This window comes from Cnephaeus nilssonii, assembly GCF_951640355.1.
Source record: "Cnephaeus nilssonii genome assembly, chromosome: 15".
NCBI classification, from domain to species: Eukaryota; Metazoa; Chordata; class Mammalia; order Chiroptera; family Vespertilionidae; genus Cnephaeus; species Cnephaeus nilssonii.
In genome coordinates, this window is record NC_137086.1 from 19,701,814 (window position 1) to 19,719,806 (window position 17,993).

The window sequence follows — 17,993 nt, forward strand, 5'->3', positions numbered from 1 at the left end:
TCAAGTTACTAGGCTAGTTCAGCACAGGTACAGAAAAGGTACACAGGTACAGAAAAGAATATTGTAATTCTAAGGTATTGTGTTTCTCGTGCAATAATTGTCTTATCTGGAGAATATTAATCTAAACTTTGGGTTCTGTAATCTTTTATTTCCACAACAAGTGTCTGTCTTTCTAGCCTACTTATGTCCAATTCTAGAGAAATTTTCTACCCAGAAATCATGGACAGTGTTTTCTTCAGACATTCCTTCTCATTTGCTTCCTTGGACGGTTAATTCTCAATCCTCACACTTTGTGGCCTCTCTCGGCCATCTGATGCATCTTTCTTTCTTTTGTGACAGTGCATCTACTGACTCTTCGTGCTTTTCAACTGCTTCTTCCCTACCTCCAATGTTGGTTCTACCTCTGCCTGCAAAACACAGACATCACCCATAGCATAGCGGTAACCAGTTTTTTACCCTTTTTCTTCAATCAGATCTAGCTGGGAAACACATGACATCTCATGGTTCCATCAATCATTTCCTCTTTGATTACTTCAATCTCCCTCTTTTGAGCTAATCCCATAATTAGAGTAGTAGTATGACCACTTCATAATTTCAGCTATCTGCCATCTCTCAAAACTGTGCCAATGACTGTCTCTACATTAATTCCCATGAAACTCAGGAGGTATTTATATATCCACTTTCTTACTGAAGAACTTATAATGGCTCCTACACAATACTGAAATCAATCTTAGTCCCTCCCAGAAGCCAAACAAACCACATTAACCCAAAAGCTTTTCTTATTCTCTGATGTCTATTATACCAATGATACGTTAGCCTCTCCTCATCGACAGTCACCACAAGTAACCACCTGGTAAAGTTTTGGCAATCCACTACATATTTTGTTGCATAGCTAACAGTTTATATGTACAAGTATTTTTTGTCCATCGAGACAGCAACTGCCCTAAGAGAAATTATTTCTTTCTTTTTTTTTTAATCCTCACCCGAGGATATTTTCCCATTGATTTTTAGAGAAAGTGGAAGAGAGAGGGAAAGACAGAGGGAAATAGCGATGTGAGAGAAACACATCAATTTGTTGCCTCCTACATAAGCCCCGACCAGGGCCTGGGCCAAGGAGGAGCCTGCAACCAAGGTACGTGCCCTTGACTGGAGTCAAAGCCGGGACTCTTTGGTCTGCAGGCCAACGCTCTCTCCACTAAGCCGAACTAGCTAGGGCTAGAAATTATTTCTAAAATCTCTTTTATGTTCTACAAATATTAGAGGGCACAGATTTAAGAATTTATGTTAAGAATAATTTAAATCAACCAGAATTGAAAGAGATATGTTACTGAAGCAGAGGAAGAAAAGATAAGGAAAATTCGAATGAAAAGGCAGAAAAGTGAAATCTAGAAGTATAAAGGCAACCTGGCCAGCTACAGAAGTAGAAAAGAACTATTTACTTAATAGCAACTATTAAAAGTATTATTTAATATTCACCAGGGCTAATGTCCCATCTTGTCATCCCTAATGGCAAGATAGTCTTAATATTTATAACTTCAAGGGGGCTTTATAATCCAAATTTTGGCCTGAGAAAAATGGATATTACATAATGCTACCTACCGAGCTATAATTTCATCTAAGACTGTTTTCTTTGTTAATAAGGGGCAAATTATTTCTTAAAATGATATATATATACATAATACATGCAATATATAAATAATTTTACATATATGAATGAGTATGTATATACAGGCAGCCCTCGGGTTACGTCGGACTTGACGTACGTTGTTTCGTGGTTATGTCACCATCTCCCATTTATTTATTAAAAAAAAAAAGTTCCGTCATTTTGATGTAAGTTTTTTTTACTGTTTCACTTCACTGCTGCTGTGTGTGTGCTCCACGTGAGTTACGCAGGTGCTTATGTAGGTGGTTCCTGACTTACAGTGAAAATCACGTTACGTCGCGCCGTAGGAATGGATCTCAGATGTAACCTGAGGACCTACTGTATGTGGATAGGTCCTAGTTCATTAAAACTGGACATTTTTATAGGGAAATGTAATTAAAACTCATATTTGAGTCAGAAAATTAAATGTTTTTCATAAAAAAGAAAAATATTTTTATTTTTTATTGTAACATTATATATTTGAGTAAATATTTTTATTTAACTTGTTATGGAAAAAATTGCTATAATCCTTAATAGAGCAGGATCTTATAAAACAATGCTAAAACTGGTTCATTAAAATTTGACAAAATATTTGATAAAAAAAATAAAACAAACAATTAAGACTAAAACAATGCTGACAAGAAAATCAGAAGATAAGAAATACCAGATTAGATCTTGCAGTGTAGTATATTTCTTCTGAACTGTCCAAAAAACCATCACTGTCGGGCTGTTTAGCAGAGACCAAGAAACCCAAGTTATTTACACTTACACTACAAGCCACAAATTCACAAAGGGAAACTTTCTTAACTGAAGTAAGTCCTGCTAACATAATTTTGTTAAGGCAAAGGCAAAGTCAAATCATATTAAAAGCTTTCTACAAAAGCAACGCTGCAACAAATTTGCTCTATAATGCAGTTCCTAAATTAGTGCAGAACTTAAATACATGCAATGCCAACTTAAAAAGAGCAAGAGCAAATAAACTGCCTTAACAAAATACAATTAGCATTAATAAACATCATGACTACTTTTTCTTCTTAACCTTTTCCATCTTCTATATAAATGTCAGGTTGCAGTATTTAATATGATCATTTTAAGAATTTTTCTTTAACATTCCTTTCTCCCATGCTGGTATACTGAATTAAAATAACTCCAAAAGTTAAAGGTTAAATACTCCCTCTGTGTGCCTTTAGTCAGTGGGTTAACTTAAATGTAAGAAGGAAGTTCCCACTTCAACCCTTAGTACTTATTAACAGTTACTTTCTTCTCGTTATTAAAAAGAAAGAAAAAAGTAACATAATCTGGAGCTCTGGTAAAGTAATTAATTAGGATTAATTCTGTTTATTTTTTAAGTCTCATGTTTTATTCTTCCATAGAATAGTAACATCTCAAATACTTGCAAAGCATTTTGCTTCTAAGACTACATCTAATATATCATGTATCTGGAAAGGAGTATAAAACATTAACAAAAAGAATCATGAAAAGAAAGTTCATACAGTTAGCAAGCTTTAAATGAATGACAAACTTGATCTATATGTATGCCTACTCCCTCCTGAGCTTTAGTACTCCAAACAGATGTGACTCTACTCTGATGTTTAAAAAACTGGCTCACACTCAAAGACTGTCCAAAAATTTAGTGAGAAGATGGGCTTTTATTGACCAAACATTTTCGTTTAATATTATAGCATTTATCCTAATAAATACATATACAAAAGCTACTCAAAATGAGAAACAAAAATGAAAAAAATTAAAGAGCCAGCATTAAAAACACTGATTTAGAGACTGGTAAAACTCGTAAGTTTCTCCTAAATAATTTTGAAAATATTCAATCTCAGCAACACAGATTTATTTATTCTGAATTTCAGAATGACTTACCTTTTTACTTCCCCAAATGCTTTAGAAAATATTAATAACTAGCTTTTTATGTCAGTTCCAATATATCATAAAGACTAACTAAAACATTTACTTTTAGTGTTAACATTCCAAGACTACACTACTTACAAGTTCATGATGTGGTTCTGTCTCTTTCCTTAAGGGTGGATCAAATTTTACTTGGCCAACTAAAAAAGAAAAAGAGTAAAGCCATGATCTGTTTCTTTATTCTTAATGATGATATACTAATTTTAAAAGTTACTCCATGGCAAAACACATTTAATTTTACTATCTACCATACCTTAATCACAATCCAAAAATTTAAATAAAGAACATATTATCCGGAAAAAGTCCAAGAAAGTCTAAGCAGTTAAAGCTTACTCTGTCAATAGTAGGTCTTTTCCAAAAGGAGGGCAATATCAGAAAAACTGGGGTATAGGTCTCTAGTTTCAAATAGCATATAGATGCCTCTGCAGTTAGGAACTGAGAACTCACTGACATAAATTAGTAAAAATGATCCAGAAATAACTGTACTTTGCAAAAAGGGCCTGAAAATGTAATTTTTAAATAGAATCAGGTAACAAGATAAAAAGTACTTTAAATTAGATTTTCAATAGTACTCAATACAATGTTTTCTAAATCAACTACAAAGACATCTCCAATCACCTTTTGTATTATAATTAAAGACATGACAAAGAAATCCTGCAATTAATTTTGTATATTAAAAAATAATGGGGAATAATTGTATACTAAAGTTATCATTTTTAGACAAAATGCTTTGGGAGGAAATTAGCAAATTTAGATCATGTGGTTTCACAGGAGCTTTAGGGTAATTTTATATGGTCACACAAACTAATCATTGACAAAATACCAAATCCCAGTCCTGGTTTTTTTCACAATGCATTATGCTTTCTTTCAAGAGTTCCCTCCTTTTCAGAGCATTTCCAGATAGCACCAGCACAAACGTTGCCTAAGAACTGAATATACAGTGCATGGTCCAGCCAAATTTTCTAAGCAAGGTTCACAAAGGACTTCCAGCCTGTAGGCCACACCAGTGTTTTGAGGTGGTTTCTGACATGGAGTGTTTGTAAAAGACCACTGGGCTGGAAGCTGAGATCTAGGACTTGCTGTTAACTTAGTGTATGACTCCATCCCACAGGCAAATCTATTCATCTCTGCATTTCTTTTTTGTTTTAAAAATGGTAATAGATCCTGCATTAAATGGTAATAGAGCCTGCATCTACTTACCTCACTTAGCTTTTAAGATAAAGAGATGGATTCATCTTAATTAAAGGATAAAATGCATTATTGCTATTGTTACTAACCTAGCCAAAAAATGGGAATAGTTTCTTAAAGGCAGTTATCTTAAGTTACCACATTACCTGATTTCCCTAAGGTCATTTTGGAGTTCAGGTCCCTAAAGGATAAATCTTCAGCTCACAGAGAAGTGTTATCACAAGCCTGATTGCACTAAATTAGCATTCTAAGTCATAGGGAATTGATGCTTCCAAGAAGAAAAAAAAAGTTCAGGCATAATTATTCCCGAGATTCCTGTAGGCAGTTTATCATTGCTAAGTTGATGGTACTGGGTCCCATGAGACTGGTCTATCCCAGGGAGCCCATAACTTGGCTGTCCATGAGAATTACATGGAGAGCTATTTTAAAAGGTAGAATCTTGGGTTGACCCAAGACCTATTGAGTCAGAATCTGTGGAAAAGTGGGGCTTTGGAATCCATTTTTATTTTTTATTATTACTTTTTAAAATATATTTTGATTGATTTCTAAGAGGAAGGGAGAGAGACATAGAAACATCAATGATGAGAATCATTGCTCAGCTGCCTCCTGCACGCCCCCCTACTTTGGATCGAGCCCACAACCTGGGCATGTGCCCTTGACCGGGAATCAAACCATGACCTCAACCACTGAACAACACCAGCCGGGCAGAGAATCCATTTTCAAAGGCTCTCAGGTTATTCAGATATTAAGCCAGTTTGCAGATTTCTACCTCTTCTAGACACTCAAAGTGTGGTCCTTGCACCATCAGCATCTACATAACTCGGGAGGTTGTTAGAAGTAAAGAATCCCAGATCTGCTGAATCAGAAACTGCATTTTGATAAGCTCTCTAGGTGACGTATACACACATAAAAGTTTAAGAACATTGACTTGATGTATTCATTCCTGCCTATTCTAGGAACTTTATTCCTCTTCCCAAATAACAACAACACACCTCCCCCGCCGCTGCCAAAAATTCCTTAGAAACAAGGAGAATAAAATCCTTACTGCCTTAAAAAACTCTTACCTTTAAAAGGTTTAGTAAAAAGAACTACTTGGAAGAAAATAAAGCAAAAGCATTGTAACAAAACTACAACTTGAAATCTTATTTGTTAATGTTAAATTATGAACTGTGTATAGTACATACTCACAGTTGATCTCCGAGCGTGTTTTTTCTTCTCTCACGTTTCTACTTGTTGAATGAATTCTATGTGGCACAACAACAAGAGGCTAGGAAACAACAAAATCAATGACATGTGGCATTAGATAATCAAGTCACAATCTGGTCCACAAAATTAATCAAATATAAAATAAACACTTCATTTTATGTAAAAATGGGAATGAAATACAACCGCTTTGTCAATATTAAAAAAAAAAAAAAGGCAACCACAAAATGGAATTCTTCGGTCATCACTGGGATATAGTCTCAAGATTAGGAATATGTTTTATCTACAGTAGGTTCCCAGTAAATGTACTCTGAGTTAAATATAAATAAATATTAAAAATTCAATATTTCAATAATTCAATAGCTATCCAAATGCTGCAGCTAGCTTTCCCTGTTGCAGAGAAAAACTGTAATTTAAAAAAATCTGCCTCAACTTCTATTTCAAAAAGGATAAGATAAATGAAATTAAATAATGCTAAAAGCGTTAATGATTTATGGTTCTATTACTTAGTAAACACAGTTTTCTCCCTTTATGTTTTTTCTTACACGAGCCGCCCTCTATTTTCTTTCCTTTTACTTTTAAAATCTTTCTATGTTATTGCCACTGTCAGAGAAATATTCTGGGGGATGAGTGGAGTGAGGATGAGTTCTCCTGACTGTTAATTCACATCACTTCTTTTAAAGTCTGTCTGGTGGCCACTGAGCAAGTACTGTTATTCAGTTCATGCACAAACAGCAAAGTGTGAACTGTGTTGCCTCCTTGTCTCCCAGTGATAATACACTCGTGACATTTTTACAAAAATTGGTAACTCAAAGCAGGAGTTAGCCAACAAAAATAAAAGTGCTGCAAAGAAAAAGTGCTAATCTTGGGTGACATTGGAAATGAAATTTGAATAAATGGAGTTATGAAAGAAAATAGCTGACTGTGAGAATGTTGATATGGCCACTGTTCAAGAAACTGCAGACATAGTACAGCCAAAGGAATTTAGTAAACTAAGTTCAGGTGAACTTATTGACATGAATGAAGCAAGCAGTTGTGCTAAGAAGGATGAAGATACCCCAGAAGAAGTGGCACCACTCAAAACTTTGTATTACAGAGATATTGAGATAGTTCATGCATCGAAAATGCAAAGGGTAAAAATGTTGGAAGCCCATCCAAACTTAGAAAGGAATGACATTCACCAAGGCACAGAAAAGATACTTGCTCTGTGTCATAAAGTTACATGAAAAAGGCCAGCACTGTGCTATCTACTCAATAAGCAGATTACTTGATAATTAAACATCTGTCTATACATATCTGTTGTATATACTAGTTAGTAAAAACAGTTCCTACCTCAGGATCATCATCATCAAAATCATGGTAAGTGGAATGATCAGGATTATTCACTTTATCCAATAGTTCGATTGCCAAAGACCGTGTCAAAGGTTGTGTGACAAACGGATGCTATACAAATAAAATAATACAGTACAGAACACTCATTAGAAACTTGATTGAATGACATTTTATTTTTTGAAAACAAGACATAGTTTGGGGTAAAGGTAATACCTGTAATAACTTTTCAGCTGTTGGTCTTTTTTTTGGGTTTTTGGTAAGTGCCATTTTCACAAAATGATGAAAACTATTTGACCTAAGAAATTTTAAAATGAGAGTTTTAAATTTCAATTATTTTTTCCTCATGACTATAAAAGTAAATAACACAAAGATACTCACCACTTCACTTTATCCTTTAGTTTAGGAGGCTGAAAATTGCTTTTTGTCATTAGAAATAATGCTCTGAAAAATCAACAACAAACCATTACACAGCATTTTAAGATTTCATATTAATATATAATGTAAATTCTATTACTCTTATTCACAAATAAGGTAAAGCAAGAATAAGCATATTATCTGTTCATGACATAATAAATAATACTGGAGTGGAGAACCCCTTAATTAAAACATAGGATTCTTCAACTCTGATGCACTGACCTCATTGGGTGTAAGTCAAACATAGGAGGCTGGAGCTCAGCAAGTTCTATGGCGGTGATCCCCACTGCCCAGAGATCACAGAGCTGATTGTACCCCCCTTTCCTCTCAACGGCTGCGACTTCTGGAGCCATCCTGAAGGAAATATTCCAGAAAAGAAAACCTTTGTTTATTGTATTTTCCTTCATATTCCCACCAGATGCACATGGAACCATCACTATCTAAGTTGAGATCTACATGCCTTGATATCTGAAAAATAAGTATGCAGCATTTAAAAGTCCCATTTCTCCTCAGATCTCATTATCTCATAAGACCCTCCATCCCAAACCCCTACTGATGATTTGTTACTTTGTTATACTACTTCCTATTAAGGTTTGTAAAACTTTACAACTATGACAGAACAACATATCCCAAATCTCTCTTCCTCCGCACAGCAAAATTCCAGAGAAATAACATCTTGCAATAGTCTATAATTTTTAGTTTTACCTCCTTACATCAATAAACTACAATCTGGCCTCTGACTGTTTTCACTTGACCAAAACTATTTACTGGGGCACCAAAAATCTTCATTTAGCACTTAACTCATATTTACTTAATTGTCATTTTTTTCAGTTTTATTATAATGATGGGGAAGTTATAAAAGTGTCTAGTTTAAAAAATATATTTATCCATAGACTAGTTGTCTGAACTATTATTTTTTGTTTCTTTTAATTTTCTTATAGTCTGATTCTAATTATATCTGTATAAATTTATATTTGACTAATTTAAATAATTACATTAATTTTCAAATATTAAAATTTTCAAATCCTAAACAGTTTTGAAAAATAACTGAGATAGACATCTCAACTCTTACATATCAAAATAGTGATTTAAATAAGCAGCCTTACATATGCACATTTGTCTTCCTGGTATGATTTCAGGAAAGTTAAGTCAGTGAAGTTAGAAAAAAAACAAAAACAAAAAATCCCCCACTAACTTTCAAACACTTGGTCTTAAAATCTTGTTAACCTTAAAGTAGCTCTATGAATATTCAAATTATTATAAGAAAAGTGAACATTAAAGTATGTCAGTTATTACTTTATTGATGGCTACATTACAGCTAGCTGGTTCTTAGCCCCTAAGTATCCCAGAAAGGCTGACAAATTAGGGTTATAAACTTATAAAAGTTGGGTTGGGGTTGGAAACATGTATTAGAAAATGTGAAGTCTAAGTAACGAAGCTAGTCTCCCAGATTCCTCCTTTCCGCATTCAGGGCTTAGCAGTTGTTCCTTCCCCATTCCAACTGGATAAAGACCAGGAGAAATGGAAGGGAGGCTTCAGACCCAACGGCAGCAGAAACAGAGAGCAGGGGTTGGGGCAGCTGAAGTCTGTGTCTAGAGCAGTGGTGGGAACGTCCAGCCCCGCGGGCAGTGTAACGTCCGTGAAATCATTTGGTCTGGCCCTGCCAAGGGATTAGGGGTGAGCTAATTAAATGTTTGACCAAATAGATCAGGCAAATTTTTAAGTTGATAATTTCGGATGGCCTGTAAAGGATGTTATAAATATCCAAATGGCCCCTGGCACTAAAAGGTTCCCCATCCTTGGTCTAGAACAATGTGTCCCCCAACCTCCCCGCCCCCCATTTCCGGTTTCTTGCACTTGCTCAGTTCTCAGTAAACACCAGGCTTACATGGTGCCTCTATGCATACAGAGCTATGAATCAGTTTTTAGTGCCTTGCTCTTCAATGTGAATCAGAAGATAAGGATTATGAGATAAGGAAGCCTCCATCATGAAAGTATGAGACTAAGAGGTTGAGAAAATCTTATAGAAAGTAGAACAAAAAAATATGTTTTAAAGTAGTGGAAAATTTAAGAAAGTTAATGGATTAGTCTAAGTGGCCCAAGATATAACGAATGCGATCCAGAAAGAGAGAGCAGGATAAAGTATAACAAAGAAATTGTCAAAGAAGTAATACAAGAATATTTGTCAGAACTGAAAGACATGAATCTCTTGATTAAAAAGTACAACAAATAATGTTGTACAACGTTGTCTCTTGAAATGCCACGTGCAACAAATAAAAGTAAAAATGACAGAAAACCCAAAATATTCTGCGATACATCATCATGGAATATCAAACCACTAGAAATGATTCTAGGGGGAGGGGTTACATTCAAAGACCATGCATCATCATGGCATCACACTTCCATCAGCATCAGAGAAAAGGAGCCTCTAGAGCAATATTTCAAAAATCTTAATCTAAAATTCTAAATTCACCCAAATTGTAAGTCAGGAGTGAAACAGACATGCAGTCTAAAAAAATTTTACTCCTCAAATTTCTCGAGAAGTTAGTAAAACATGTGTGAGGGAGTAATTAATGAAAAAGGAAGATTTGAATTCCAGGAAATGAATTTCCAAGCTGATGATGAAAAATCCCCAGGGAGAGAAGCTATGCAAAAAGACCTAGAAAATGAGCAATTCAGACTGGAATAGGAGGGAAGAGGACTCCAAAAAAGATTATTATAAGAAAAAAGACAAATTAAAACAAAGCAAAAACAAACAAAAATCAGGACAAATAATTTGATAGGCTTTATGATGTGGAAAATTGTATAGAGACATGTTATAGACTGCAAAATGTGAAAAGGTATATAAGTCTCAGCCATGGATTAAAAAAAACTAAGCAAATTAAAAATGAATAAATTATTCAATATAGAAAAAACATTTCAAGGTAGCACATGTGATAATATAACAATTGACTCAGCAAGTACACTGCAAGGATAAGGCTGGATGATGAATGAAGAGAGCTAAAATCTTCACCTATCGTAACAGAGTCTAGAAACAAAAACAGATAATACCAGAGATGGCAGAATACACAACTAGGTAAGTTTTTATAAGCCCTTTAGGACTACTTAACTTCTAATATACACATCCACTTGATAAAAAGAAAAATTGATACAAAAAATGGTATATATCTTCTCCTAAATCTGAAAATGAGTCACCCAGGTTAGTGCCATCCCACTGCTGATGACTACGAGGGCATCAGGGGAGTCCTGGCACTTAAGCTGAAGAAACGTAAGAATTCTGAGGTGCTGTTACTTTACAGTAATGGTGTGAACAAGAAAGCTCTACACATCTACCACCACTATACTCACAATGACTAAGAGCATATCTAGCACATAGTAAATGGCCGAAACAACTTATTGAATAAATTAATGAAATTTTTTTATAGAATGGTTAAAGAATACTAGCAGACAAATATGGCTGGAAAGAGGGATCTGTGAAGGCATCTGGAAGCATTGAAGATTAATGAGGCAGAGAGAGGTCACACTGTGGAACACTCTAAATGCCAAGAAATATGTATTTGATCTTGTGTGCAAGCCAGATATGTCAAAAAGTCTTGAGCAAAGGGGTACTGTGAATAATGTAATGTTGGAAGACTAGTCTAAATATGGACTGGAAATGGGGGTGAAGAAAGACATATGAAAACATCTGTGAAAATACATGAAAGGTAGAAGCAAGGGTTGAGTTTTTCCAGGAGAGTTGGAAAAAGTTGCCTAAAAACATTAATCGTTAAAGTCTTTTTCACCTTAATGAAATTAACATGGTAGAATATTCTTTGGCTGTGTAATCCAGCCACAAGCATATATGCCTAAATTACTTAACTTGTTAATGAACTTCTTAATGTTTTCATCCTAAAGTGTTTTACTATTTTGTCTATTTTTTAAATGCTGAATTTAATAATGAAAAAAAACCACACACCAAAAAGTTAATTATCAATTAAAATACAATTACCAATATGGTGTACCAATGAAAGACTTCCGTTTGGCAATGGTAGCTGTTATCTGTGCAGATACTCCAAAATCAGCTATTAAAAAAATGAGAAACATTTAGAAAAGAAAACTGAAAGAAAGTAATATTTAAGGCAACATGAGAAGAATCTTTAATTATTATTTTCATTAAACTATCTTTAATTATTTCCATTAAACTAATTTTGCAGAAATAGGAGATATTCTCTAATACCACATTAAAAATTTTAACTTTAATGGACGAGCATTAAAATATTACAAAGTAGTCAGCGTATATCATAGCCAAGTAGATTCCCATATATTCCCACCTGAATCAAATGACAACAGACATCAAGATCAAATAATCTTTATGAGAGAGGGCAGAGATCATCTAAACAGGAGAATAGAAATTTACTAGTTTTGGAATAAATTTGCATGACAAAATTTTAATTTACTTACCCAATTTCACATGACCATTATCCGTTAACAGAATGTTAGCTCCCTTCAAAGTGAGAACATCACAGTTAAATTAGGAAACATTTTATCAGACAGCACATATAATAACTGTACTTATTAAAATAATCACAAGTGGCAGCCTTAGACCTGGAAATACTTAACATGTAGTGTACAACCAACTAAATGTTAAATTATTATATTCACAGAAAAATTTACTATTTACTTTTTAAGCAATTTGCCTATGCTTATAAAATGTTCTGCCTTGCACAAGCTGCTATTAACATAATATGAATGTAATTATGAAAGTGATATATTAGTTTTCATCTAAATGTTATTTTCTTACTGATCAAACACTGTCACGGCACTTAAATGTCACCTTATCCTGGCATTTTCAATTCCTTGTATTATATTTTGGACTTGATTGCTATATCCTTTTATATTAAAAAATAAAAACAAATCTCCAATCCATCAGTTGAACCAGTGCTGGGGTGTAAGACTAAACCTTGCTGCTTAGTATGTGAGGCTGTCTATCCTTAATATGTCTGTCCAGAGTTTAGGACCACTCAGGATACAATTAGCCACCGGCCCACAAAATTAAAAATGTCACCTATCTCCATGATTGTGAGATAATAGAAGATATATATTGGTCTGTGCCTCCAGTTCCTGGACAAAGCTCCTGAAACCCTTATAATTTCTTCAGTGATAAGAGCACTAGGAGCATCTTCTGTTCCAATATTTGGTCTTTTGCCCCAGTTCTTGACACAGCACACCTGAAACTTTGCTGTGAGTGACAGGCGTGTCCTGTTCTAATGCAGCAACTCTAGGTGAACTCCTGGACGGTTCCTGGGTGAGGGCTGGCCACTGGAAGACCAAGCCATGACTGCAAGCTTGGAATTTTCAGCCTCACCCCCATCCCCTGAAGAAGGGAGCAGTGCTAAAAATGGAGTGAATGATCGATCATGCCTATGTGAGGAAGCCTCCGTAAAATCCCAGTAGTACAGTTTGGAGGGCTCCTGAGTTGGTGAACACGAGTAGGTGCTGAGATAGTGGTGTGCCCTGGAAAGCGCATGGAAGCTCTGTGCCTCTTCCCAGACCTTGCCCTATGCATCCCCTCCATGTGGATATTCATCAGTATCCTTTTTTGTTGTTAATTCTCACCCAAGGATATTTTTTAAATTGATTTTTTTTTTTTTTTTTTAGAGAGAGTGGAAGGGAAGGGGGTGGGGGGGGGGGAGAGAGAGAGAGACAGACAGACAGAGACAGAAACATCGATGTGAGACTCATCAATTGGTTGCTTCCTGCATGTGCCCCAACTGGGGCTGGGGATCAAACCTGTAACCCAAGTACATGCCCTTGACTGGGAACCGAACCCGTGACCCTTTGGTGCATGGGCTGACACTGAGCAACACTGGCCAGGGCTATCATATCCTTTAATAAACTGTTAAACATTAATTATTTCTCTGAGTTCTGTGAGCTGATTTAGCAAATTAACAGAACCCAAGGATGGGGTCTTTGGAATCTCCAATCCATAGCTGGTTGGTCAGAAGCACAGATAACCTGAGCTTGGGACCAGCATCTGAAGTGTGTGTGTGTTGGGAAGGGGCGGGGGGCGCAAAGGGGTGAGGGGAAGTCTTGCGGGACTGAGCCCTTTAACCTGTGGGATCTAACTCAATCCGAATTGAGTAAGATTGTAGGGCATCCAGCTGGTGTCACAGAGAATTGCCTGTTGTAAAAAACCTCCATGTTTGTTGACCAGAAGTGCCAGAGTGAAGTGTTGTGTGTCAGTAGTAAAGGAGACTCACAGCAAAGACACAGTAGGGAAGAACTGGGTTTTTCACTATATGGAAAGAAAAAAAACCTGATTTTTTTCCATTACAATGACTTAGTAGCATTTTAGTACTTCTTGACCTAAGTTCAAAGATATTAACCACTTTATTTTCAATAAGCTCAAACTTCTGAAGGAGGAAGAAATACATACTATCTCCAAAAGGTACTGCAGGCTTTTATTTATTTTTGTCTTTTCTGCAACTTTTAAATGAGCAAGCAAAAGTAAGCTGCCTCTTTAGTCCAGGGTGCCATCAATCATGTAATTATAACCTTATGGGGGGAAATACTAGGAAACCCCTTCCTGCCCCAAACAGAGGGGGAAATAATAGAAGACTGCACATTAACCCACAACGGTACACTTCAAAAGGGTGAATTTTATGGCAGGTGAATTGTATCTCAATAAAGGTGCTATAAAAAATAAAATCTTTAAAAGCAATACTCAATTTTATTATAATAACACATTTCAGATAACAAATTCATCCAATAGAAAAATCCAGACAATTTTGGTCAACAGTTTGATCAGAGGATTTAAAAATGAAGAGAGGGCAATAGGTTAAACATATACTGTGTATGTACCTTTATATCTCTGTGCATTTTTCCTTTACTGTGAAGATAGTATAGTCCCTGGAGTTTCAAAAACACAAAACACAAAAATTAACAAGATTTTACTACAGAGCTCTTCAGGATTTAAAATGATCCACTGAGTAGTATTCTCCATTTTTTATTTACTCATTACAGAAAGTCTTATGGTAATCAATTTATTTTACTGATTTATCTTAATAAACAAAAGAATCAAGAATATGAAAAAGGGCCAAGTTCAGTTGAAACCATTCATTTTCCTAAGATAAGTAATTTTCACTAAACTCTGCAAATAGTTTGAAATAACTTAAAAAGTATCTGTGCAATTAGGATCAGAATGAGTTTCAATTACCAAAAGAATGCTTAATTTTTAAGCCTTTCTTTGGTATTAAGAGGAATATAAAAACATAAAGTAATAAATCCACAGCACTTAAAACTTAGGAGTTCAAATTATCACACTGAGGCTTTAAAGTACTGATATGCAGATGTAACTTGGGTTTATTACAAAAACAATTAAAAATGTATTAATATTCAAGAGTTTACCAAACTAGAATATTTAATCCTACTTTACTTAACAGGTAATAATGCGCAATAATTAAACATTAACTTCAATGAAGAAAGTTACTTTTTAATTAGCATCGGATTTACCTGTAGTGTTTCTCGGCTAACATATGCAATTTGCAATTCTGACAGAGGTCCCGTTACTGTCAGAGAAGAAAATTAACATTAATAAAATTAGGCAAAGCATGTTTTTCAAAACTGACAATGTTTTACAAGTTCCACCAAGCAACAGGTTTAACGTTTAATAAATAACTCTAAAATGTAAGCTCCATGAGGGCAGGATTTTAAATAATCTGATTGATTCATTGTTGTATCCCATGTACAGAACAGTGCCTAGCACGAAAAAGTTGTGCAGTAAATGTTTATATAACGAATAAAAACCTGACATGGTCTCTGAAATTAGTTATCATTTTATATCTCACTAACCAATATTATTTCTTAAATATTATAAGAAAGAAAGCATGGCCAAGAGGTTTAGCTAGTTTTATAAAAAGCTTTTTAAAAACTGATATGTTACATGTATTATGCTCATTTAAAGTCAATATTTCCCCCAACATTTTAAACTTTATAGCTATAAAATTAAAATGTAAGTTCACTATAAAACATTTCAATCAACAGAGAAGTTTGGAAAGTATAGGCCTCTTCCTTATTCTAACTGTTACCTATAGTTTGGCCTATAGATTACCATACAATTTTACACAGAGACATTTCATATAATATATGTATGCATCATACACAAAAGCATAAGTGGAATCATATTACACATACAGTTCTGGAACCTGCCCTTTTCACTTATCATGGCCACCTTTCTGCATCAATAAGTATAGCTTAATCATACTGTAATATTTGAAAAATATTTCTCCTTGTGCATCTATCCACTATGGAAGATACTTCAATAGTTTTCTCTTTTTCACTAGTCATCATTTTAGAGTAAAGAAATTTATTGGGAGAGACTATGCTGAAAATCAAATTCCAATGATGGGAATCTCTGCTAATGACTTTATACCAAGATATAGTGAAGTGAAACAAAATCAGTATTCTATTCAAATAGCCTTTTAACATTTTCTCTATTACAATCAGCCCCTAAAATTATATAAGCGGCCCCAGACTAGATATATGATCTCAAGTTCTATATATGAAAAACTGAGACAATTTTTTCAAAATATTTTCTTGGAAAAATTGACATTCATCATGAATTACTGACAATTTTATTTTACACTTATCAAAAAGCACACCTCCAGCAAAAGTATAAAAGCTACTCTACAGTTTGTGACAGTAACCCATTAACAGAACTAGAACAGAAAAAAACAGACAGTAAAAATTGTTTATTTTACTCTAAAAGTCTCTTTTATATACTACTCCATTGAAATCCCAATGAAAAATATTCTAACGATTTTTTTAATCCTCATTATCTAACATCTAAGACAACATTCAATTGCTGCTTCTTGAATACATGAGAGCAAAATCGACTATCTTTGCATTAATACTATTCACTTATCAACTGGATATTCTTTTGGCTTAGTATTAGCCATCAAGGTCTTTGCATGTCTTCTATAAGTCTGAGTTTGAAATTTCAAGAACTAACTATTTATAACATTCCTTCTATAGAATTAGCTAATAATTCAACTGCATATAATTTTCCAACTTAAAAAGCAAATGCTCCTTTCATCCATATATATCTGAAATATCTTTATGTATCCAAATACCATAATGACAAAACATACTTTGCTCAAAACAACATTTATATTTTAATACAGTACAGTTACTTATATTAAGAAATTCTATTTAATCTCTATAAGATATAACTTTGGTCTTACCATGATAAATATCCTGTAAAGAGCCACCTCCACAAAACTCCATGCATATCCAAAGTTTATCTCGCCTATAAAGAGAAAAAAAGCATGTACCACAGTTTCATGATTAAAATGATTTGTGCAAACAAATATTTTAAAGTTGTATTCTATAATCTTGAAAAACCATATAAATACAATGTGCTAAGAAAAAAAACACCTAATTTCTATGAGTAAATGAATTATCCAAGATTTTAATCCTTAAAATATACCAATTGTAGGATATAAAGATGTCATAAAGATGACCCATCCAGACGAGAAAAAATTTCCCTTTAGTTAAAAACTTCCTTCCCCCAGTTTACCCATCTACCGGATGACAGTATTATAAAAGTTCAATGCTAATTTGAAGGCTCATACCAAAATTATGTGGAAGATTCATTACAGAATGGCAATACATCTCTAATCACTTTCATAGCACTCTCATCAACAAAACAGATAAAATGTAAACTTTATCCTTATATCTAGACTCAACAAAGATCTTTCCAAAATAATGTTAAATTTTATCACTCACTTATCTTTAGATAGCATTTCTCTCACACACTTAAATTGTAAGACAGCATAATCATATAGTCATAGGAGAAATCATTTGCAAAGATTTAATAGATTATCCCTTTGTTCATTCCTCCGTTATTTCATCACAAAATGTATGAAGAAATGCATTATTCTTGGGGCAGAGACGGAATAGGAAGTCTCTGAACTCAGCAAGCTAAGTTTAATGCAGAAGAAAGACTCTGCCTTAATAATACGTCTGTCTCTCTCACCAATGCACTCACAATGCACAGAAGAATATTTGGCAAATGAATATCTGTTCCATACGTGAACAAATGAGTGGCTGAAAGAATAAACAGATTAGAAAAAGGGTCAGCAAACTATGGCCAATGGGCCAAATCTAGCCTGCTGCCTGATTTTATATAGTCCAGGAACTAAAAATGTTTTTTTTTTTTTTAATTTTTAAATGGTTGGGAGGTCGCGGGGGGAGGGGGGGGGACTTTCTAAAACTTCTCCCAATTGAAACTAGGTAGGTCATTCTGTCAGAAACAGTA

The 17,993-nt window shown here is 34.4% G+C and overlaps 1 protein-coding gene across 4 annotated transcripts in view; it reads right to left on the reverse strand.

The window, feature by feature from the left end:
* The window catches only part of MAP4K3 (mitogen-activated protein kinase kinase kinase kinase 3), a 119,147-nt gene that overhangs the window by 42,799 nt on the left and 58,355 nt on the right, over positions 1 to 17,993 (reverse strand). For 2 of the 4 annotated variants that reach the window (XM_079792258.1, XM_079792257.1), the window contains exons 4-15: positions 16,918 to 16,982; positions 15,188 to 15,243; positions 14,537 to 14,584; positions 12,137 to 12,179; positions 11,685 to 11,757; positions 7,919 to 8,050; positions 7,661 to 7,723; positions 7,496 to 7,577; positions 7,283 to 7,393; positions 5,936 to 6,014; positions 3,641 to 3,699; positions 2,307 to 2,369 (exon numbers count right to left, since the gene is read on the reverse strand). In XM_079792258.1, the coding sequence (XP_079648384.1) occupies positions 2,307 to 2,369; positions 3,641 to 3,699; positions 5,936 to 6,014; positions 7,283 to 7,393; positions 7,496 to 7,577; positions 7,661 to 7,723; positions 7,919 to 8,050; positions 11,685 to 11,757; positions 12,137 to 12,179; positions 14,537 to 14,584; positions 15,188 to 15,243; positions 16,918 to 16,982 (874 nt within the window). The remainder of the gene's footprint in view (positions 1 to 2,306; positions 2,370 to 3,640; positions 3,700 to 5,935; positions 6,015 to 7,282; positions 7,394 to 7,495; positions 7,578 to 7,660; positions 7,724 to 7,918; positions 8,051 to 11,684; positions 11,758 to 12,136; positions 12,180 to 14,536; positions 14,585 to 15,187; positions 15,244 to 16,917; positions 16,983 to 17,993) is intronic. The other 2 variants (XM_079792260.1, XM_079792259.1) reach the window with 1 other exon arrangement.